Source organism: the organism of the source record quoted next, unplaced genomic scaffold, assembly GCF_019419815.1.
Source record: "Pyrus x bretschneideri cultivar Hongxiangsu unplaced genomic scaffold, Pyrus_bretschneideri_v1 Contig12, whole genome shotgun sequence".
In the NCBI taxonomy this organism is placed as follows: domain Eukaryota; kingdom Viridiplantae; phylum Streptophyta; class Magnoliopsida; order Rosales; family Rosaceae; genus Pyrus; species Pyrus x bretschneideri.
In genome coordinates, this window is record NW_025999413.1 from 7,263,283 (window position 1) to 7,286,561 (window position 23,279).

The following is a 23,279-nucleotide window of genomic DNA, read 5'->3' on the forward strand; positions in this document are numbered from 1 at the left end:
TCAATAAAAAATTAAAAAATAACAAAAGTTTAATCTAGAAAAATCTAAGATGAGGCATTTAATTCTAATTTCTCTTATTTATCAGCACTTAAAAAAAAAAAAAATCATCGTTGAACTGTTACCAGCATTGATTCGTGCTGGATTCCCGATTTCTAGGTTACATAGGAGTGACTCATCTCAACATGCTAAGGGTACTCATGCTACATGGATAATTCGGACTCGAAGCCTTGATTCGGCCAGAAAATTGCTAAAACCATGACAGAGGACTAGACCTGTAAATGGATCGAGTGAAACTCGACTCATTAATTTAACGGGTCATTCAAACTCAATCTGTTAAGCTAACGTATCATCCATTTCACCCGTTAACAATTTTATTTTTTCTTTTTTCGTTTCACCCGTCGTCCGCGCCTTCATCATTGACCTCTTCTAGGCCGCAGCTTTGGCTGCTTTTTTGTATTTCCCTAAGATCCATGAACAAACCACCCAGAGTTCAAAGGACCTCACCGACACCATTTTCGAATTCCCCGGACAGAAATCTCCTCTGAAGGCTATACACATGATCGAACCGGTGCTCGACCGAGACGACCTTGCTTATTGGGACTTCCTCTCCTTTTTCTCATATCTTTCCAAGTCCAAAGGAATCATCGTCAACACGTTCGAAGAGCTCGAGCCACCTGCCATCCTCCAGGCCATTGCTGAAGGCCTGTGTAAATTTCACGCATTGGGAGATGTCACGCCCCAGCCCCGAAATATTGCTTTATTTCGGGAAATAATAGTATTAGTGATAGGCCCGAACTACACTCTTGTTTAGTTAACTTACCATTAAACCCAATTAAACACTTTAATTTCACGAACCCTCATAATAAATTTGTAACCAACATTTGATTACGAAGGCATAAGGATAAAACTCAAGTTATTGATCAAACTTCCTTCTCTTAGCACAATCGTTCAACAAAAGATTTACCTCGATTAATTAGCTACCACCTAACATGTTTCTTTATTTGTAGGCCTTGGTTCCATCCATGGTCCATAATTACAATTTCTATATCAAATGCACTATATCTTTTCACACTTTGTCACCACCTTCCTTTATAAATCAAATCTCATTCTTATTATTTATTCTCGAAGTATTTAATCTCACTTTTTTTATGGCTACATCTAACGTCTCGTTAGATTGTCTACGTACCCTAAATAAGGATCAAGCAATTCGTAGTTCACATTCTAAATTCTATTTCATAATCTTCACATTTTAAAGTGACTAACACTACATAAATTAAGTCCAAACAATTGATTCACATCAAATATATTATAAATATGGACTCAGAACATTGTAATTAGCTTAAAAATAGCAATATCGTCGTCTTAGCCATGCGCCGCTGCAGGTGGCGGTCGGCCGCTCCAACTCGCCGGAAAATTCAACTATTTTTAAAAATTCTCAAAAATTTCAGAAAAGAAGATCTCAAAGTGTAGAGCAAACTTTATACATGTGGCCAAGTTTAATTTGGCCTGGAAAGGCTTCAATTTGCCTCGAACCCGTCTGAAACCCTATAAATGGGTAGTCTCAAATCGTCACCTCCGGTGCTCCACCGCCCCTACCATGGTTTGGGCTTTGTTCTAGACCTCCAGGGTAGTCATGGTGGTGGTTATTGAACCAAATCATTTCAAATTTGGTAGATTTCGAGCAAAAAGGGTCGGCACCCACGGGTGTGTTCTTTCCAAATTCAAGACCAAATTTCATTATTTTTGAGGTGTAAAAGGAAGGGGGGAAGTTATGGAAGGGTTTCTAAGTGGTGGTTTGAGGCAATTCACCGGAAAAATGGGTGAAAACCCGTCGGAAAATGCTAAGGGAGTCGATCGGGTCGGGTCACCAAGGGCCGGTTCCCGATCCTTCGTTTCTCAGTTCTCTCCTTTCCCCTCCTCCTTCTCTTCCCCTATTGGTCATCTCCCCTTATTCCTCCCTTCCTTTTCTCCTTTCTCTTCTCTTCTTTCAATCCCAACCATCCATTTCATTTTTTTTCTTTTCATCCCAGCCACACATGTGGCATGTCACACGGCTCCATATTTTCTGGGGCCTTCTAAAGAAATATAAAATTACCAATTTATCCCCAACTTTAAACGTTAATAACTTCTTAGTTATAACTTCGTTTCACGAATGGTTTACGCCTACATGTTTGTGAGATCGAGCTCTATTCAAAAATATAAATTGTGACCTCAAAAGGTCTATGGATTTTAAATAATTAATTCCCAAATTCCAAATTCCAAACTTCATAACTAGTTTAATTTAAAACGAAACTCATGTGAATTAATATAAATTCTTGATTCTTTTCACATATTTAAAATTTTCAGGGTATTACATGAGACGTCGGCGAGGGGTACGAATTTCATGGCGTTGGAAGATCTGCCACCTTTGTCGAAGCCGAGGTATCCAGTGCCGTTGGATTTGGAGGGGAGGCAGTAGGAGAAGAATCGGTTGTATTTCAAGGCAGATTACTCGACAAGGGAGATTTTATCCCTGTCGAGACCGAGCAAACAGGCGGCACCCACGAAGAGTCCCTGATTGTTTTTGCCGCACCTGAACAAAAACCCGTAAAAAATATCCATCGGCATTAAGCTCAGCAGTTCCTTCTTGAAAAATCCGACAGAGAATGACTGGTGTCCATACTGAATGCCGTAGATACAGCTGGAGGAGGAACACTAGGTAGTGTTTCCAGTGACTGACGCTAACAGGTTAACTGGCGGTTAATGGGTTTTGCAAGTTCACCCAAAATGACCTGTTAACCACCCGACCTGTTTATCACTCACCCGAATACTGATTTAATGGGTCAGGTCGGGTCAGGTTGAAAATGACAAGTCTATTGAGGACAGTACACTTAGCTTCGTAGAGGCATTTTGTTAAGCACCAAGCGAAAACCCTACAGATTTATGTCGAAATCTACCGCATTTTGCTAACACTTGCCAGGTGTTGCCAAAATTCCAGCTAGCATCTGTCGACCTTTGTTGACATGTATGTATGTATGTATGTATGTATGTATGTAGATTTATGCCTAGGAACCTTACTGAGGCATGATGCTATTTGTTCAGAATCCCTACGAAGCCTATCAATTGCCCTCAATATACACCGATTATGGCTATCTAGAAATGTCGAGTGAAGCATTTTGTCGAGCACATTAGTGTACACTATGGGGTTCCATACCAGACTTCTATACGGTCTCCGATAGACTTTCCAAACTATTTTTCATGCATTCCTATGGTCCTTGGTGTGTATATTTCTCTGAACTTTTAAACGATCGTGTCTTACATTGAATCCCCATCAATTAAAGTAGAATATTATCTACTAAAAAAAAAAACGTCATGCACTCTTTCTCCATCCATGTTTTTTACTATACAAAAGTTTTTAAAATGCTATTAACAACTTGAGTTTTCCAATATTTGTATGTACCTTTTGAAAGCATTTTGACCTTACATTTTAAGAAAACATAATTAAAGTTCACAAGAACGAACTAAACATAATCAAACAGAAAATCAAATTAAAGCCGAGTGTAAACCTTTCTGTACCTCCCAACCACAGCAAAATAAAAAATTATCTTCGAGTTTTAACTCCCTTGTCTTGTATAGTTGAGGCCACTTGGAAACCCCCATTAACATTATTATTTGGTTAATTTGGTGATTAACTTTTCACCTGCTTACTTTCCCATTGGCTTTACCAATCCACGTTTGGCTGGTGGTTTTTATGTCCCATGCATTGAATCAAGTATAGGGTTAAACAAATCATAATAAAAAATTACTTAGCGTCAATTGTTTAAGTGCGTGTTTGATGTCAATTGTTGGACCAATTTAGATGTGACCATAAATCACATAAAAACACAACACCGTATCGAGATTCACTCAAAGTTTGGTACATCCGGCACTTGTGTTGGTAAGAAATCAAATCAGTCACATGAAATTTTTGAAAAATATGGCATCCTAAGGTTGTTTTTTATTAGCAAATTATTGAACACTCCACCCTATTGCACAAAAGGCTCTTCCTAGCTACAATGGTTCTAAGAGTTTAGATCTCTCTCCATGTCACTTGTCTATAACCTACCAATCAAATAATCGAATTATATGCCCACTATATTATAGCTAAGGTGGTAGTTGAGCATGATTGGAGTAACCCCCAATGCTTTTTTAATAAGCCAAAGACACATGAAAGAGGGGAGATTGGAGGAAGTGGGCATCACATAAGGCGAGAGATGTGACACAGGAAGAGAATCTGATGCCGGGGATCAGTATCTATATAGTCTATATAAAAATACCCCATATGAGTTTGCGTCACAAATTGCTTGTCACTTAAATTGATATCAACCTCCTTTTCTTGGGCCATAAAATGATATCAACAAATTGCAAATACAGGAGTTTTCACACTAAGCGTGTGTGTGGGCAGATCTTAGCCGTCCATGCAATTTATAGTTCTAAATCAACACGCATAAAGATTAATTCTAATTGTTGAGGTGTGTAAGTCTCACGTACAATGCGTCAACAATAATCCGTTCACTCTACGTGAGAGATGGATTCTCAAATTTTCATCATTCACATAAATGTATCACAAATAGTTATGTGTTCCATTTCATTGCCACATGGATGTGCAAGGATGAAAATGAAAATTCAAATAGATCAGTTACAAAATCGACCGCAAACCAACCTTGAAAAATTGTGTGAACATGAATGTTAGTTGGCCGTGAAGTCGCTTTAAATGTCAATTGGGTACATAGAAAAGCTAACTAAGAGTAATATGTAGACGAAAATGAAATGAAAATAATCACATCCAATCCCTTATTTTTTGAAAAATTGATCATGTGACTAGCATTTTAAAATTTTACAGAAGGATTTCATACATATAAATGGAGTTTCTGGTCAACAGCACAACGTTTTCGCTTTGATAGAGAGAGAGAGAGAGAGAGAGAGAGAGAGAGAGAGATATGAATGAACATACATGGCTGTTTCACATACGGATAATCAAAACTTATTAACAAGGTCAACAATTTCATTTTGAATATTTGCGTTTAATCATAGAATAAATTGAATTGGTTATTGTAATGAATGTTGATGCACGGAAGTTGAATTAAGGAACAATGTGATAAAGATGACACATGCAGGTGTGATTTGGTCAGTAGGTGGAGATGCTACATGAAAATGATACTTTTGGCGACTCTAGAACAAGGCTCAGTGAAGACACTTCCTTGGCAACGCTCCTCAATCGAAGATTGTGGAGACTCTAGAACTCGGAGGTTTTGTGATGAACTACTTGTTGATGCACGAAATTGGATTAACGAGCGGTGTGGTATAGTTAGTGAAAATATATTGATGGACATGAACAATTACATTCGAAAGAGAATAGAGGTTATCCCTTATAAATGTGAAATTGGAGGAATTTTGTTGAGTTAACCGTGTGATTTGACTAAGTTTAATGTAGTGTTGTCACTTGTTGCGCCGTGATGACTGATCTCCAAGTTGAAGGAAATTCTCCTATTAGTTTTATGGGCATATATATCCAATAAGTGATTGCCACGCGTCATGACTCCACTTGCATGGGGTTCGTTTGTGTGCTTTGGCAGAGATGCATAAGTAGTGGGGATGCTTTAGTAGGTTCATGGTTCTTTTCAGGTAACTGGTGTTCAACAGTTTCAGGGCCAATTATATACAGTACAAACAAATTTTGATTTTGCAAATACCTAACCGAAAAGTTCTTCCTCACTCAGGAACTTCAGCAAATATTGTACGTCGTAATCTTTCTTGTTTTACTTCTCTTAATCAGCAGTTTATGTGCTAGCATTCGGATCCACTTTTGACTTTTAATTTAGAAGCAAAAACTATAGATGTTAACATATACATGTATAATTAAGCTAGTACTAGAGTTGTAGGTGTGGCTCTGGATTCCAAGCAAGATTGTATTATCCGAAATTTTTTATAGAATTACGATGAAACATTCATGGAGACCTAGATATGGTCCCCTCCACACTCACAGGCTCACAGCTCAAACATTCTTCAAGTTACACAGATCTCCAACACCAGTGCGGTCAAGACAAAAACTTCTCAAACCCCCAAACACATTTTTATTTGAAACAAGTTATTAACAATATCAAGGTTGTTCTCAATGTCTTGTAGTTAGGAATAAGGGTTTTCATACATGTGAAACTACTGCTTTATTGTACAGCTACCAACGTGCAAATGGGCGGTAAGTGGCACCATCTTCGTTGCCCTTAGTTTATTTGTTGACTGCTTGCACAATATTGACTTTCGTTTTAATCTTCACGTTGATGTTGGAGGTTCAAGGAAAATGGGGGAGACAGATGAATTCAAGTGGTCCACAACGAAATATATGCATGGTTTGCTTAATGCTCATGTTCATAAAAAAACTAATTAATGAAACAAGGGGTTGTAATTCTTAAAACGAATAATGCTTCTCATCAAGGGAAACCTAAGTTGTAATTCTTAAAATGTATGCTGGAGGTTTTTGCTTTTAAATTGCATACTATTTTTCTTCTTCATCACTCCGTTATTTATTTATGTCTCGTGATTCTCTTTTATACTCAATACATTAAATAAAATAAAAATGTGCATGAGAAGAAAATAGGCGTGTGGAAATCACTTCTTGAATTAATAGATTAATTAACCTTACAGACTTACAGTGGTAGCATTTTTCTCAAGGGTATATATATGTATGGTTATATATAAAACGCAAAGCTTGCGTATATGTAAAATTCAACCCCTAAGACAATGATTTCATGGCATGGATGAAAGTCTGGTCGGTCATACAAATCCCTCACACTCTCACAAGCGATGCATGACGAATCATACTAGCTAGGTTCACATGGTTAAGAATCTACACTCCTCCTGTTGAGGTCTTTGCTTGCTTTCCCCTTTCCAATGCCACTTGTGGCATACCAAAAGGCACGTTTAAGCAATGAAAGTGAATTTAACCCAGAAAAAAGCGTCAATCGATGATCAGTTTGAGACGGCTGATGATTCAGTTTGATATGGTCGACTACGGCCATTTCGTCCCACCGGCATATAGGGAAAGTGGGGCAAGCATGTATTGCTGGTAGAGATACATAGATGGCCCATATGGTTAAATCACACTTGAAAAATCATCATTAGTGCCACAACACCCAATAAACATAAAATTAAAGTATGAACCACTATTAACACTAATAAAGCTATACGCATCACCAACACCAAGAATGTCAACATTATCTTATGATACTTATCTATCAAAACCAAGGATAAATGAATTATTATTTATAAGTTTAATAATTATTTTCCTATTTGTTAATTATCAGGAAGAGTAATGCTAGGCAGACTAAATTGAGAGACCAAATTTTAGAAATTAAATGACATGTAAATTGATGATTGATTTGTTATTTAAACATTGATAGACATGCTCATTTCTATTGATGACACATCATTTAGTTTCAAATTTTAGTCCCTAAATTTAGTCTCCCTAGCATTACTCTACCAAGAAATTTAGTACATAAGGATTTGATTTTAGGGGTTTTTGTATCTAGATCCAAAAACATAGGTAGTTTTTGGGACTGAGTCCAGTTATCTAATTACATATTTTGATATCAATTTTGCCCCTTCAGATAAATATATTTAATTTCTTTAAATTTTTTTTATCATTTATTCAGTTTTTAAATTTTGAATATTTAAATATTTAAACTAAAATATTATCTAGTAACTACCTACGATTTATGAAGAAAACAAAACCGATATAATCTAGTAACTACCTATTGTATAGGAAGAAAAATGCTTTATACCTACAAAGCAGATATAATCTACCTGCAAAACAAAAATAAACTACCTATTGTATTGGAAGAAGCGGAACATAGAAATATAAATATGATATGATGTATCTCCATTAAAGGAACGAATTTAGAGAGAAGAACACAAAAATATCACCCATGAAAAGAAGAGACAAAAAAGAGGAGGATTGATTCCATGATCTAACAGAGAGAATTGTTTGGAAGAAGGGAAGGAGGGGGGATGAAACGGACTGGGGGGGGGGGTGAGGTGATTATATGCCTATAGCTAATCCTACAATTAAGGAATTAGTTAAACCACAAATAATCCCATAATTAAGAAATTTTGTGTATTTACTATAATTCATAAGTCTAAGGGGTAAATATGGTATAAACCACAAATAAGCATACGTGGAATCTCAATTATTGGACCTATTTCAATGGAGTGGACTAATCCTACCAATGGCTCACAAAATTGAATTTATATCCAGTTATCCCTTGATTTTACTACTAGAAACAGTGTTAATGAATTTGATAATAGTGTACGTATATGTTTCTTTTCTATATTTACTTATGTTTTACAAGAATTTTCTTGCAACTTAAGTATAGGACTGAACATGGAATGGAGAGATCACCACAAAACAGCTATATATTGCCAGGTGATTCCCTGAATGGCATTTAATTCCAAATCGTTTTGACGAGTAAATGTACGATCCATATGTATGCACATATATATGTCAGCCCTCCTACCAAAAGGTTTCAGAAGCCAAGGAACAAACCATACATATTGGACGACAAACCATGCGTATTGGACACAAAGTGGACATATACTATTTGTCTCCAACTTTACTAGTTTAGTTGACAAACAACGAATGTTACACTAAACTTAAATAAATTACAGGAGATGGATTCGAATTCAGGTGCAACATATATTGTTCTAGCCAACTTGACTAAATTCATGTTTGTATTAATTTAATAATTTAATAAAACTATTTAGAGATCATACATGTCTAATAGATGTGGAACATATTGCAGAAGATATCGCTTTTAATGTTTTCAGGCCATTTATCAACTAGGAATTATCTACCACATTTTCTTTCTTCTCTTTTTCATTTTAAGACTAAGTGATGACCATGTCTTTTTGCTTTAATTAGCCCCTTACCTGCTTAATTCAAATGACTTTGGTTGAGCTGGCACGGATGAAATAACTCCTTGCGCAACTGGCCCTGTAGCCACAGACTCGAATCTATGACTGTTGTTCATGAAGGCCACTGAAGGGCACTAGCGTTAGACCAGCAGCTACTGATTTTGTGAAATTTTGCATGTCAGCTACTCTTTTGGGATTTTGCATGTTCAATGTACAGGCTTGATTCATGTTACTGCCCCAAGGCATGATTTGAGTGGTAGCTACTCTTCCTATAAATTGCTGCAAAAGAAAATGGTATCTGTTGATGAAGTCCCAGAAAAGTGTGAAAGCGATCTGCAAAAAGTGGGTGTTTTGAGTGAGCTTAGTTTGAACAAAGCAGCTGGTCATCATCAAGAAAAACAAATTTCTGTGAATGCTTTGTTTGTGTGGCTGGTTTAGAGGAGAAAATGGGCATTATCTTTGATCAAAGTCAGGTACAGTACTTCCACTATCCATTAATCTTGGAGTTGATGAAGAGAGAAATATATACTAATCAATCTTGGTTCACTAATTTAATTACTAATAAGAGAATAATATTAGATAAATTAATTTTTTAGACAAAATTTATAGATTATGTGATGTGCAATAGAAAATAAGTATGGTAATTAATACTTAGAAAACACTTAAACCCAGTTTTTTAGGTTCAATGGGGACTCTTGGGAACTGTGTTCTGGGTCTGTGATGAGAGAACAACCCTTCAATAACAAAATACATAATATATTTGAGTTCTCCGTACCTACTTGCTTCCTCTTTGCAAACTAGTTGAATTAATTTACTTGCTGCCTCCTCTTTCCTCAAATCTCAAAGCACAGATAACAGCTTAATTAGTTCCATCTATACTTTCTTCCTGTTCATACCTTTTTCATACAACTATTTATATCATCTGCAGTTTCTGCTTCTAATGCCCAATTCAACACTTTCCCATTTTAGGGTTTTGTTGAAAATACTTGAGTAAGGAAAGCCCAAAACCTTGAGCCTTTCATTTTTTTTGCCCTATTTTGATTATTTTTTATTATTACTAAAGAGGATTTCGAACTCTAGATCTCTAGCCTATTAATTTCTACTTAGCACTCTACCCACTTTTGCTATTGGGCTAACTCCTGTGGCTTTTTCATTTTGATTTTTACCTACTATTTTTTTCGCTTATACTGGAGTTGAAAACAGCAGACTACCAGCTTTCTGCAATATATAGTTTTGTTCCCACAATTTACCCTTTAGTATTCTTCTGTACACATTTCTACCAACTTATATTTACTGTACAATATTCAAATCCAACAAAAGGGAAAGTTTTCTCTCCACTTACCCTAATTTTTCCTTCCAATATTTACTTGCTCAGGCTTGAGTAATTCATAGAGTTGAAAAACCTACTTGAAGATCAAATGCCTACGCCTTTGTGGTTCTTCAGATTCCCACCGCCATTGTTGCTTGTTCTTGCTCCATTCCTTGTATTGGTTGGATTAATGGAGTTTGGATTCCTCTCCATCTTCCTAACAACTATGGTGCTGATTTTCTCGACTGTTGTTTTCACATATTCCAAGCAAAAACCACTTCATCGGGTTGAGAATAAGTTAGCTGAAGAAAAAATGTTCATTCCTTGCTTGGAAGAAGTATCAAAACATCAAAGTGCTTCCCCACAAGAGAAGGATGCTCAAGAAGCACCACTGAGCTCACCAGATTTGATATCAGAAAGTGAATGCGTTGATCACCTATCAACCAGTGATGATTCTGAATTAGTAGACTGGTCGTTTGGAGAAAATGTGGCTCGGAGCCCCGATTTCTCAGACGGCTCAATTTCCGACGAGGATAGCCTCATCGAAATAGCCCTCCCGGGCGGATACTATGTCGATCACCAGGAGCATGACTCAGTGTTTAACCTGCAGCAGAAAATGCCAGGTTTGTCACACCAGTCCATTTTTAAGCAGCATACTCTATTGGAGCTCTTGGCTGAGATCAATGAGATGAATGAGGAAGAAAATTTGTTCGAAATCGACTTATCCATGGGATCCATCAAGTGTTCAAGGTTTGAGATAGAAGCTTGAGAGTTGCCTTTTTTTTTTCTTTTTTTTTTTTTTTAAATTAATTTTATGGCCATTTTTATGTTTTTGATCCTCCATGGATTTGGTTGAAGATAAGGACTGGATTGTCTGCCATCCTCCATCTCATCTCCTCTACTTAAACGATCACGGTTAAGTCACGTCAACATTTTATATTTTTATTGCTTTTTGTTTTATTATTTCTATTAAAAAAATCAATATAAAATGTTAACATGACTTAACCTTGACCGTTTAAATAAAAAAGAATAGAAAAAGGATGAGATGGAGGAGAACAGACAATCGAAATCCTGAAGATAAAGCTTAAAATTAACGTTCTGCTTATGTGCAATTGGCTAATTAGTGTTATATTGTTGTGCACAGTAGGCTGCTTCTGCTTTTTGACAAGCTTTGGATTCCCATCAAAGCACTTGTACTATGGCCCTTTTCTTTTCTCCTAATGCACACTATTAAAAGTTTAATTGAAGGTTAAAAACATTTTATTTTGCTGGAATTCCACTTGCTTTTCCTTTTCTTCTCAGCTTCTTTTTGTTGTCTCTGACCCTCTATGGCATCACTGGTCACCATTTTAGATCTCCTTTTATTGCTTTGGTGGATTCTGGAGGACAATATTTTCAGGATGAAGATTAATATCCTTTTGTTAAATCAATATATATACGGTAACTAGATATTGAGTTGACTATTAGCATCTATGCAATTACTGCATCAACAATTATCAATTATAAACTGGATCAGATCTTCAAACTAAGTATTATGAACTTGATCAGATCTTCAGAACACAAGTCTATTTGACAAGGTCTAGTTCTTAGTTGCCACGAGTTGAAGTCGTTATTACGGACATCGAAATATCGGTGAAATAAACATTCATTAACACATTAAGTTTCAACATGTCATGTAACATTCCACATCGATCAACGGAGAATGGGTGATGTACCTTATATGTACATGTCATTGCACGGGGCATTTTGGGAACCAACTGACTTTGGGTTCCATCGGAACTTCGAAGTTAAGCGTGTTCAGGAGAGAGCATTCCCAGGATGGGTGACCCACTAGGAAGTTCTTGTGTGAGTTCCTAGAAATAAAACCGTGAGGGCGTGGCCGGGACCCAAAGCGGAAAATATCGTGCTACGGCAGAGCGGGGTCTGGGATGTGACAGAATGGTATCAGAGCCACTTTGCCATGTGGTGCGAGTGTGTCGACAAGGATGTCGGGCCCCTAAGGGGGATGGATTGTAACATCCTACATTGACCAACGGAGAGAGGTGATATGCCTTATATGTACATATCCACCTCCATATAGCACGAGACCTTTTGGGAACTCATTGGCTTCGGGTTCTATCGGAACTCCGAAGTTAAGCGAGTTCATGCGAGAGCATCCTAGGATACCCGAAGCCAGTGAGTTCGGCCGAGAGCATTCTCAAGATGGGTGACCCACTGGGAAGTTCTCGTGTGAGTTCCCAAAAATAAAACCATGAGGGTGTGGCCGGGTCCCAAAGCGGACAATATTGTGCTACGGCGCAGTTGGGTTTGGGATGTGACATGTCAAGACTTACGTGACATAGACCATGTGTTTCACAAATCGTACATGGCACATAACTCATCAAAATTGGACAAGTTATAAAAAAAGACACATGTCAACATTTGACGGAAATGAATTAATTGATTTTAATTCAAATAAAAAAAATAATTTAAATCAAATGAAAATACCAAATTGGGGAAGATTGATTTATTTGATTAAATAAAATATTAATTGATGGAGTCAAATCACAAACCAAGCCACAAATCAAGTCTTGGTTATTTCGTCAATTAATCAAGTCCACAATCAAGGTTAATTAATCAAGACTTGGAAAGCCTATAAATACAATGCTCCAAGACAAAGAAAAGGTTAGAAATTCATCCAAACACCCAGACACTCGAACTCCCAAACTTCCAAATTCCAAACACTCAGAAGACTCTGAAAGCTCTATGTGTTCTTTGTCACACTGGTGAAGAACCATCAAGCATAACTATACGTGCCGGTTTTTCCATGTCACAAGCCAAACCCTTGTGGCATCCATTTGTTTGAGATCAAGTCATCACAATGCTTGAATCAATAATCCTACACATACATCTTACAAACCCAGAGATCGAATCAGATTATCAAAGTTGTAACAGAGATTGTAACCCTACATTTATATTAATACAAAAATATTATTTTGTACACGTGTTCTTGTTTGATTTGTCATAGGAATTTCTCGTTTACAGTTATTTTCGAGAGATATTGTGATGGAAAAGGGATCTTGCATATGCTCATAAGTAGTTGGGCTACTCTCCATATTACCAATTAGTTTTATGGTGAAAGGTCAACTTCTTCATCGTATCAAAATAGGCTGTCTAATGTGTGAAGTGCAGCGGCTACATATGCCCCACATCACCCTATTGGTGTTGTTTACGTGCTAGACTTGAAAATTTGCCACGCGTAAAGAGGCTTGTTGAGAATGAATCTCACATTAATGGGAGGATGAATCTTGCATGTGCTTATAAGTAATTAAACTAATCTTCGTATTGTCAATTAATTTTATGATAAAACCTCAAGTTCTCGAATAATTACGTGCATCAAAGTGTATATTTCTTTCTATTTATCTCTTCTCATATCAAGTATCCAAGTATAACCTCTTTTCACCTTAGTTTTAATCGTGTTTCAAGTATATTCTATGGCCATTTGTTTTTACTTTGGCACATAGTGAAGAAGAGGCATGGATGCCCATATAGCACCTTATCCAAATTGATTCCTTCTCATCTCCTGCTAGACTTAGATCAGAAGCTTTGGAGCCTTAGACCTCTTTATCCTATCCACAAATAATATTTCTAAACTTTTCCTTTGATCATATAGCAAATGTTATGCTGATGCTATTGCTATTCTTGGGAATTAATCAGCAAGCCTCTGATTTTATTTGATTTGGCTATGTTCCTTCGTGTGCTAGACAAATTCTGCTGTTTGACTCTTTCTGTATGGGTAAACACTTTGCTTTTTAATTCGCTACTGTTTAAAAAATTATTCTTAATTTGTTAATTAAAGGCTTGTATTAGATTTTAGATCGTATAATCTTTTTATCATTCACAAATTCCTCACATACTCTAATGCTTTGAACATTTTATTATAAGAATGTGTTGATTTTGGTGCCACAGTCGAGCTCAAAAGATGACGATATTTGATCGTACTGAAAAACCAACTGGTTAAAAGAGGATATGAGACCATTTTAACAAGTACAACTCGATTAGATGTTAAATCGGATTGGATAAAATATAAGCACGTATTCAATCATAACTTAGTTGAGAAACCATTGAAAATAAGAATTTTTTGTGCATAAAAATAAATAATATATTGACACTTAATAATACGATAATTGTATTCTCTTCACATGTAAATTACATGTGAAGTTTTAGGTTTGAATCCCGCCAAATACAAATTTGAACCACATTATTACTAGTTCATATATTACAAATTTGAACCACATATATTACTAATTTATATATTACTCCTTAGCGTTGATAATATCGTTTTGTTCAAAAAAAAAAAAAAATTGTCCATATATTTTGTTGGCAAAGATGACATCTACACATTAGCCACGACTTTCACTAACGGCTAAGGCAAGACTACGTCTGCGATCAAGTAGATTCAACACTATAAATATTACTCACTTTTCAATTAGTTCGACTCACAATCGTTGATTTGTATGGATAATAAACAAATGGAAGGGGATGCAATATTAGAAGGTGCGTTGTTTGATATGGACTCTTTAGCTATGGATTTTGACCGTGTAAAGTTGGGGTTTGTTCCGCTGGATGGTAACTTTGCTTTTCATGAGATGATTTTGTTTGCTACCAAGCATGGTGGCAAACTCCTCTGGTATGGGATTGGCCAGAATTTTTTATTTAATATTCTGGCAACTAATGTAAATTTTGTTACTCGGTTTTAATAAATTTCTATCTTTTTGACCAAAATAAAAAAAATAAAAAAATTGTTCGACTCGGCTACAGCCTGGAGCTAAAGCCGCAGCGGCCGGCTGAAGAATCTCCAAACAAACAGCGGCTTACGTGTCAATTTCACATCCGTCCAGATCATAGTCCCACGCCCTAATCCAACAACCCAAAACCCCCCACCTAACCCGCAACTTATCAAGAAACAAACGGTACAAAAATATCCACGTGTCGCGGCGGATGTGTTATTACACCGCCAGATCGAACGGACACCAGCGTCTGTCTGTCTCTCTCTCTCTCTCTCTCTCTCTCTCGCGCGCCTCGCCCCGACGAAGAAGCCCTCCGAAACTCCCGGAATGGCTGATTCGGACAACGACTCCGGAGGTCCCAACGACAGAAGCCATGCTCAGAGCGGAGAGCTGTCGGCGCGTGAGCAGGACCGCTTCCTTCCGATCGCGAACGTGAGCCGGATCATGAAGAAGGCGCTGCCGGCGAACGCGAAGATATCAAAGGACGCGAAGGAGACGGTGCAGGAGTGCGTGTCGGAGTTCATCAGCTTCGTCACAGGAGAGGCCTCAGACAAGTGCCAGAGGGAGAAGAGGAAGACGATCAACGGCGACGATTTGCTATGGGCGATGACGACGTTGGGGTTCGAGGAGTACGTGGAGCCGCTCAAGATTTATTTGCAAAAGTATCGGGAGATGGAGGGCGAGAAGAGCACTATGGGCGGTGGTGGCGGTGGCAGAGAGAAAGATAGTAGTAGCGGAGGCGGCGGTGCGGCGTCTGGTGGTGGCGGAGGCGGCGGTATCAGCTCTGGGATAAGTGTTGGTGGGTATAACGAGGGTTATGGTGGAATGGTGATGATGGGTCATCATAACCATCATCAGGGACACGTGAGGGGTTCTGGTGGAGGGTATCAGCAGAACCATATGGCTATGGGAGGTGGAGGGGGTAGGAAGAGTGGTGGTTCAAGTGGTGGTGGTAACGGTGGAGCTTCAGTTGTGAGGTGACTATTCTCATGTCAAACGCAGGTGCTTTTCTTGGTGGAGTTAATTAATCAGCATGCTGATGATAGTTACTAATTAGTGTTAATCTTAATTTAGATGGTCAACTTTTTTTGTCTTTTATTATGTACAATGTACATGGAGAGAGATTTTCATGTAACAGTTTTATCAACACTATGACGATCCAAACTATTAATGTCTATGAACTCGTTCCATCTAAGTTCTCGTCTTATGTGCATGTAAATGTAATTGTGGAAAAGGAAGAGTATAGAGCTAAGTACAAGGTATTTACCTAAAGCTAATTGAGAGAGAGAGAGAGAGAGAGAGAGAGAGAGAGAGAGAGAGAGAGAGAGAGAGAGAGAGAGAGAGAGAGAGAGAGAGAGAGAAGAGAAGTGTGTGTTTGTAATTGTAATATTGTATCATGAACTGAACTGAGCTTCTTTAATTTCACTGTTTTCATTAAACCACAATTTAGTTGTTGGATATTTGGTTGGTTCTAAAGTCAAATCTGTTTTATAATTAAAATCCATTTCATGGGATTTGTTTGCATGGAAATGGCTTTGTATTTTGTTCCGTAGAGGAAAGGCTACTTTGAACAATGACCCAAATCCTGGGCACTCTAGGTACCAAATGAAGAAACATCCTATATATGCACTTGTTTCCACAATTGAGTATTTCGTGGCTGTACAAAGACAGTGTCTCCCACTTACTTGCACAATTGTCTTTCCTGACGGATACCTTTACCAAAACTCATGTGGAGTATGTTGAGAATAAATCTCACGTTGATGGGAGGAGGGACACCGCATAACTTATAAATAAGTTGAGTTACTCTTAATATTGTTACTTGATTTTATGGTAAAACCTCAACTTCCTTTAAAATGTGAATATTATGCAATTTAGGGTGACTTGCATATAACTCAAGTAATGGATGCTTGGCCTCGCCTATTTACGAAAAATTCAGCTATAGTAGTGCTTCCAAGTCATTTGTTCCGTCCATCATGCTAACTAGTGGTGATTGATGAAACACATGGTCAATTTACCTGTAAGTGGGTGAGGTTGCCAAGCTTAGTGATATCATTAACATATTTTTTTTTTCATCCCACAGTTCAAACAGAAATGTCATGTTTGTAACATATTCTTACTTTGGGTAGTGATTTCCATGCATTTGATTTTTTTTTTATTTTTTATTTTTGTTAAATTACTTGAACTAGGGGAGAATCAAAGTATAAAAAAAAATAAATGTGTACAGAAAGATAACAATATTGGTTTTTAAATGCTACAGTCCGATGCATTGGGCTTTCAAGATGGCGTAATTAAATTGGGATTTGGAAGGATTTAAATTTTTTTTTTAAGAGGTAGATTTTGTTAAGATTTGTAGAATCTGGATTTCATTTGAGGATTTTGATGGATTTCTTTTGTGAGAGAGGATCCTCGCCGTATCCTTTTTGTAGGGATCTCAGGGATACTCTAACCTCATTCGTTCATCATACATTGTACGACTAATTTTTATCAGGTATTGTTTATATTCAATTTTAAATGAAAAAATTTACAATGATTTTTTACTGCATAACGTATGATGAGGATCCCCACTCTTCTTTTGTGGAGTTTGATCGGTTTTTTGGAAAGGGATCCTCTCCGGATCGCTTCCAAATCCATCAAATCACTTAATACGGGTTCTTGAATTTTGATCTAACGGCTAAAATTATTATAACTTTTAAAGGTGTCACGTGTTTGTAGTTATTAAATCAAATTTCAAGAACCTAGATTGATTGATTGGGTGGATTTGGTGAAAGGAATCCTTCCTTCTTCGGTTTTTTATATTTTTGCACTCTTTTCACACCCAAAAAAAAAAAAAAACAATAAAATAACGATTGAACGTCGAACTGCCACCAATCCCTGCTTGACGTCTCATCAGCAAGAGAGGAAGGAAAGACCGAATCAGAAAAAGCAAAATTGTTTCCCATGTTTATGCAGAAGCCAAACAAGGCAGAAGCTCTAAATGCACTTTTAGCTAAAGGATATTAATTCCTTTTTTTATTTGGTTGACAAAGGATATTAATTCGCAAAAGAGAGAAAAAATCCGCAACCCAAACTCGATCATAACCAAAACGGCCATGGCCGTCGTCAAGCCATTAGGGTTTCACTTGCCTGACCTTGTCATCCAAAACATCATCCAAGTCCTTCCCGCTAAAGCTGCTGTCCGGATGAGCTTTCTTTCTAAGGAAAACTAACGAAAATAGTTTGAAAACTTTGAGTTTTAACGGGAGAAAATAAAGGGTAAAGTGAATAGTATGAATATTGACTTTTTAATGTAAAAATGTGGTTTTTCGTTAAAGTGAATAGTATCGGAGCTTTTCGTTAAAGTTTCCTTCTTTCTAAGCAATGGGACCGCGTGTGGTGTTCAGGTTCCATATTAGATTTCGGTGAGGGTCGTGATGACGAAAATCTTGATCATGATCAACACAAAAAGTTCATCAACATCTTGAAGAAATGCCTGGAGCTCTTTAAGAAGGATAAGCAAAGGAAAGATACATTAGATAAAACTTAGGGTTCACATGACAGGGTACTTGTACAAAGAGGACGCCAAGATCGTAGATAAGTTGTTGAGTTGCTCGTTTGAGAGAAACATCAAATAGTTAGACATAACCCTAGGTAGATTATTTCAGAGCGATTGGGACTCGATGCAAAACTAGTACTGCTTATCTCGAATGAGTTTTCTTGATACAAAATCTTTAACTACTCTCAGTTTGAGGTACATGAGAATAAAGAACATGCACAGAAGTAATGAGGAGACTATGCATATATATAAGCCTTCTTCCCTCTTTGAAAACTACGAGCCTCAAAGCCGTGCGCTTCGAAAGTGATGCTCTATTTTTCTTAATTCAGGAGTGCCCTTCCATTGAGTATTTGTCTTTAACTTCCTCCTATTTTGAAAAAGACGATAACATTAATCTTGTGAGTTCTAGTCTCAAGTTCTTGGAAGTTAAGCATTGCAATGCTCGGGTTATTGTAGTTTAGTATGCTCCGAATCTTGAATCTTTTATGTTTATTTCATCGAGCTTTTCGCTCCTTGAGAGTATAATGTTGTATGATTCCTGCAACTTGAAGCATATTGTTCTTCATGCTCAGCACCTAAGACGATTGCATATATATGGAAGTCATGATAGTTTGAAGGGTTCTTTAGAAAAAGGCCCTTGAAACTCTTATTTTCCAAGCAAAAACCCACATAATATTAAACTTCCAAATAAAACCCAAATTTCAAATAGAGTACCATGTAGACAAATATGTAACCAATTATCATCACATATTTACAACTTATGCCACAAAACTCTAGTTATGTCAATAAATATTATTACCCACCCTAATTATGATTAGCAATTAACCCCATATGAAAATTTTACCTTTCTTGTATGATAAATATTAGGAATATATATATATATATATAAATTTAGCTATGTTCATAAACAATTTATGGGCACATTTTTCGTTTGGAAAGAAAAATCCTTTGTACAATCAGTTATTTTGCATCAAATAATAATATTGTTTTATAAAACAACAAAAAACCAATTAATATTCTTTTATGTTGTAGGTAAATTATTTTACCTAGATTATTACATACATTAGGCATTTTTTGTTTGTTATCATATATGCTTGTTAAAAATAATTTATCTATATTTATATTTAAAATATAAGTAAATTAATTTTGAATCAAATAGTATTTATTTTGTAGGTAAATTAAAATAGTAGTTCCATTATTTTGGGAAAGTTAAACAGTGCATAAATAATTTCGTAAAAATTAAACCAAGACAAATTATCTCCATTAAAATAAAACAGTACATATTCGACAAAAACAAAAATAAATAAATAAATAAATAAAATAGTAGATACATTATTTTCTTATAAGATTAAACAATAGGTAAATTATATTGTAGGTACATTATGTTTGTAATATAAAAAAAGAATTGAAATTCATAAACAAAAAGCAATAGATATATTAATTTTTAATCAAATTTTCTTTATTTGTTGGTGAATTATTTTCATGCATTATTATATATATTGGGCATATTTTACTACTAATAAATATGTGTGGAAAAATTTACCTATATTATCATATAAAATATAGATAAATTTATTTTGAATCAAATAACATTTTTTATTCTATAATTAATTTAAATTTTTTTTTTTGAGTTGAAATGATAGTGACTTTATTAATGTCAAGAAGACGACATACAATAATGCAAGAGTTGAAATGATAGCGACTTCATTAATACATTTCTTTTTATTAATTTCTCCCTTCAAATATGCATAGAATTAAATGTCTACATCAAAACGGTAATTAGGGGTATTTTAGGTATCTAAAAAATGAAAAATGTGTAAAGGCAAACAAAATTAATGAATTTACTTATGTGAAGCCTAGTCATTGGGTTTTATTCAGATAAAAAGACTATGTCGGGTTTTATGTAAAGCAACTTGAGTTTCAGGGGCTAAAGTCATATTTTCAGTAGTTTGAAAGCCACAATCACTGCTTCAAATCTAGTTTCTTTTGATTTAGACCACCATCTCACTGAACGAATTTTGGGACGAAGACAATTTACTCAACGCCTTCAACGGGCCATGGACATATTTCCCTACACTGGCAGCTGATTTTCTTAAAGAGTTTGCTTGCTCCGAAAATGTAACCCTCATCGTTTGCAACTGTAAGGTACGTACGTATCTGTTTTTGCTTTCATCAGTTTACGTAGTGCAGTATCTTTACATGTTGAAAACTTCCAATTTTTGGATTCCTAATTTGTTAATCGTGAATTTGGTATAGGTTGTAATCTTTCCAGATGAATTCAGAAACTCCTTCTCATCCCCATTGCCTGGTCTGATAAAGTCCCTCCAGCTCATGGCCTCGAATCCTCCAAGAACTGAGACAGAATATTCTGACTTGGTAAATTCCTTGTGTTAGGTTGCTCCTTCTGCAAAGACAATTTTTCCACAGTTAATTGATCCACTGCTTGTTTTGTAGCCATATGTTTGGACCAGGATTTGCAAATACCAAAAGATTGAGGATATACCCATTATCTGAAAATTTAACTTTCCCCGTCCAAACTCTCTATTTTTTTTAGCCTATAACCCGTCGTATCATATTTATTTGAATAAAACCCAATAATTAGAATCCAACTAAGGAACTTACCATATTAAGTGTGTGTGTCAGTTTTATAATTTTTGGATTCCTAATATACCCTCATCTAAGCCAATATAAAAAGGTCTTGTAATTTCGTTTTAATTGATCATGTGCATTGAATTTGGCAAGGTATTGTAGCCACGAAATCTGGTTCTAGATATAGGAATTGATTTCGAAATATTTTTAATTTCAACAATATATTTCAATTTGAATATACCTAATTTAGTGTTTAATTTCAACAATATCTATTGTTTAATTTTATAAAAGTAGTTTACCTACTGTATGTATGAAAATAACTTATCTACTATTTATTTATATGAAAATAATGTACCTATCTTTGAATTTTTACAAAGTAGTTAATGTATCTGCTTTTTTAATTTTTAACAAAATTAATTTACCTACTTCTTTTTATGGTATTATTAGTATACATAATGTAGAATATATGTCCGTATATAGTTGATCAAATTAGGTTTTGAATTGGGGGAGTTCACATAAAATTAAAACATATGAGAGAATGGTGGCATGATTTTGTAAATAAACTCAAAATCATGGACGCCTTTTATTCAACATGACATTATATTCAAAATTTGGGTTTTATTTAGAAGTTATCAATGTCATACATGTGGGTTTTTGTCAAAAATTTAAGAGTTGTAAAGGTCTAAATCCAAGGAACCCATTACATAGATGGATTTGAAATGTATTAATTGCATGGTCACATACAAGGACACAAACAAAACATTTACAACAAAGAGTAGTTATTTGTGAATATGTCTCTGATATATGCATTGTATATCTACTTATCTACTCAGTTTATATCCCTTGAATTTAGATTTTTTTTGGATGTCTGTGTCTGGAGTTGACGGATCAGAGAATCCAAACCACTCAATTTAAATCATGTCGTCCTTATTAGTCCATTCCATTGACCGACCTCACACAAAAACAAGGTCTTCAATAGCCCGTATCTCTTTATTGCTATCTTGAAAGGCCCAAACTCTCTAATCCGTCAAAGATCCGGAGAGAATCTGAATTGATATCCCCTTATATAATCTTTCTGTTTTGCATGTATGACTATACTCTAGTCTAAAATTCCTCGGTATGTCATGAAGACATGAAATTCTCAACCCAAACAATCAAAACAAGAAGAAGAATAAGTAGAGAAATAACTTTGTAGTATAAAGGTATATCTGCTGTAACTCAATTATAGTTGGTGGCATCTTGGCATATCAATGAAGTAAGGTTGATTGGGCTCCGTAGCCAAAACTTAATGAGCATAGATTGTTGTTATCTTCAACACTCGTTTGGTGGTTAAAATTGAACAAGGACCAAGTCCAAACTAACTATAAAAAGTTTTCCCGCTCAAAATAAAACTTAGAATACACGATATATTAGAATATTATCTAATTTAAGAACTCCAGTCTTAACAGTAACTTTACCAAACAACAATTGCGTCATCGAAGGAGCCCTAGATCACTGTGTAGCCCATTCATAGCAATTTAGCAAGATTATGAAATTTTGACGAGTTTTATGAAAACCTTTGTTGCTTTTTCTTTTCCTGTGGCCTTTTCTTCTCCTAATAAAGTTTAAAACAGCGGGCCTCTTTTTTTTTTTTTTTTTTTTTTTGCCTAACAAAAGGGCTAATAACCCGACAAAAGAGAAATTACAAGATAATGTGGCGATGTTGAGAAATTCTAGAAATATTAGACAATAATAACTGCTTTAAAAAAGATGAAGCTTGCTCAAAATAGATTGTATCCAACAGATGCGAGAGACTCAGTTGGCCAACTCATCAACAATGAAATCCTTTTAATTACTAATATCCTTGTATTTGAAAAAATAAATTATCAAGTATCCTATGATGCGCTCCCATACATCACTCAACTTCAACAAGGTCCTACATTATATACCTACACCCACTAAACAAGCCAATAATCACCTACTTGAATTTCCATTTTTCTTTTTCTGTACAGAAGTTCATTCCCTTCAATCTGCAGCTGAAAAAGTTGATTAATATATTCATATTAATATATTCATAGTGCGAGGATAAATTAAGTTAATATATTCACACACAAATGGAAAACGCCAACAAAAGAAAAATTAATTTCACTTTTTGGAGAGAAGACAATGCAATCAT

At 35.8% G+C, this 23,279-nt stretch overlaps 2 protein-coding genes and 1 long non-coding RNA gene across 3 annotated transcripts; 2 read left to right on the forward strand and 1 right to left on the reverse strand.

The window, feature by feature from the left end:
* Positions 1-8,659: 8,659 nt before the first annotated feature.
* LOC125474460 lies at positions 8,660-10,403 on the reverse strand. The gene is made up of 2 exons (XR_007256011.1): positions 10,268-10,403; positions 8,660-9,258 (listed from the first exon to the last, which is right to left on the reverse strand). It is a non-coding gene; the product is annotated as an uncharacterized LOC125474460 (long non-coding RNA).
* On the forward strand, positions 10,344-11,508 carry LOC125474459. Its single transcript, XM_048578245.1, has 2 exons — positions 10,344-10,984; positions 11,379-11,508. Exons 1-2 carry the CDS (start codon positions 10,344-10,346, stop codon positions 11,485-11,487), a joined length of 750 nt encoding a protein of 249 aa, XP_048434202.1. The 3' UTR covers positions 11,488-11,508.
* Positions 11,509-15,228: 3,720 nt separating this feature from the next.
* LOC125474461 (nuclear transcription factor Y subunit B-3-like) lies at positions 15,229-16,194 on the forward strand. The gene has a single exon (XM_048578246.1). It carries the CDS (start codon positions 15,331-15,333, stop codon positions 15,982-15,984), a length of 654 nt encoding a protein of 217 aa, XP_048434203.1. The 5' UTR covers positions 15,229-15,330; the 3' UTR covers positions 15,985-16,194.
* The last annotated feature ends 7,085 nt before the right edge of the window (positions 16,195-23,279 follow it).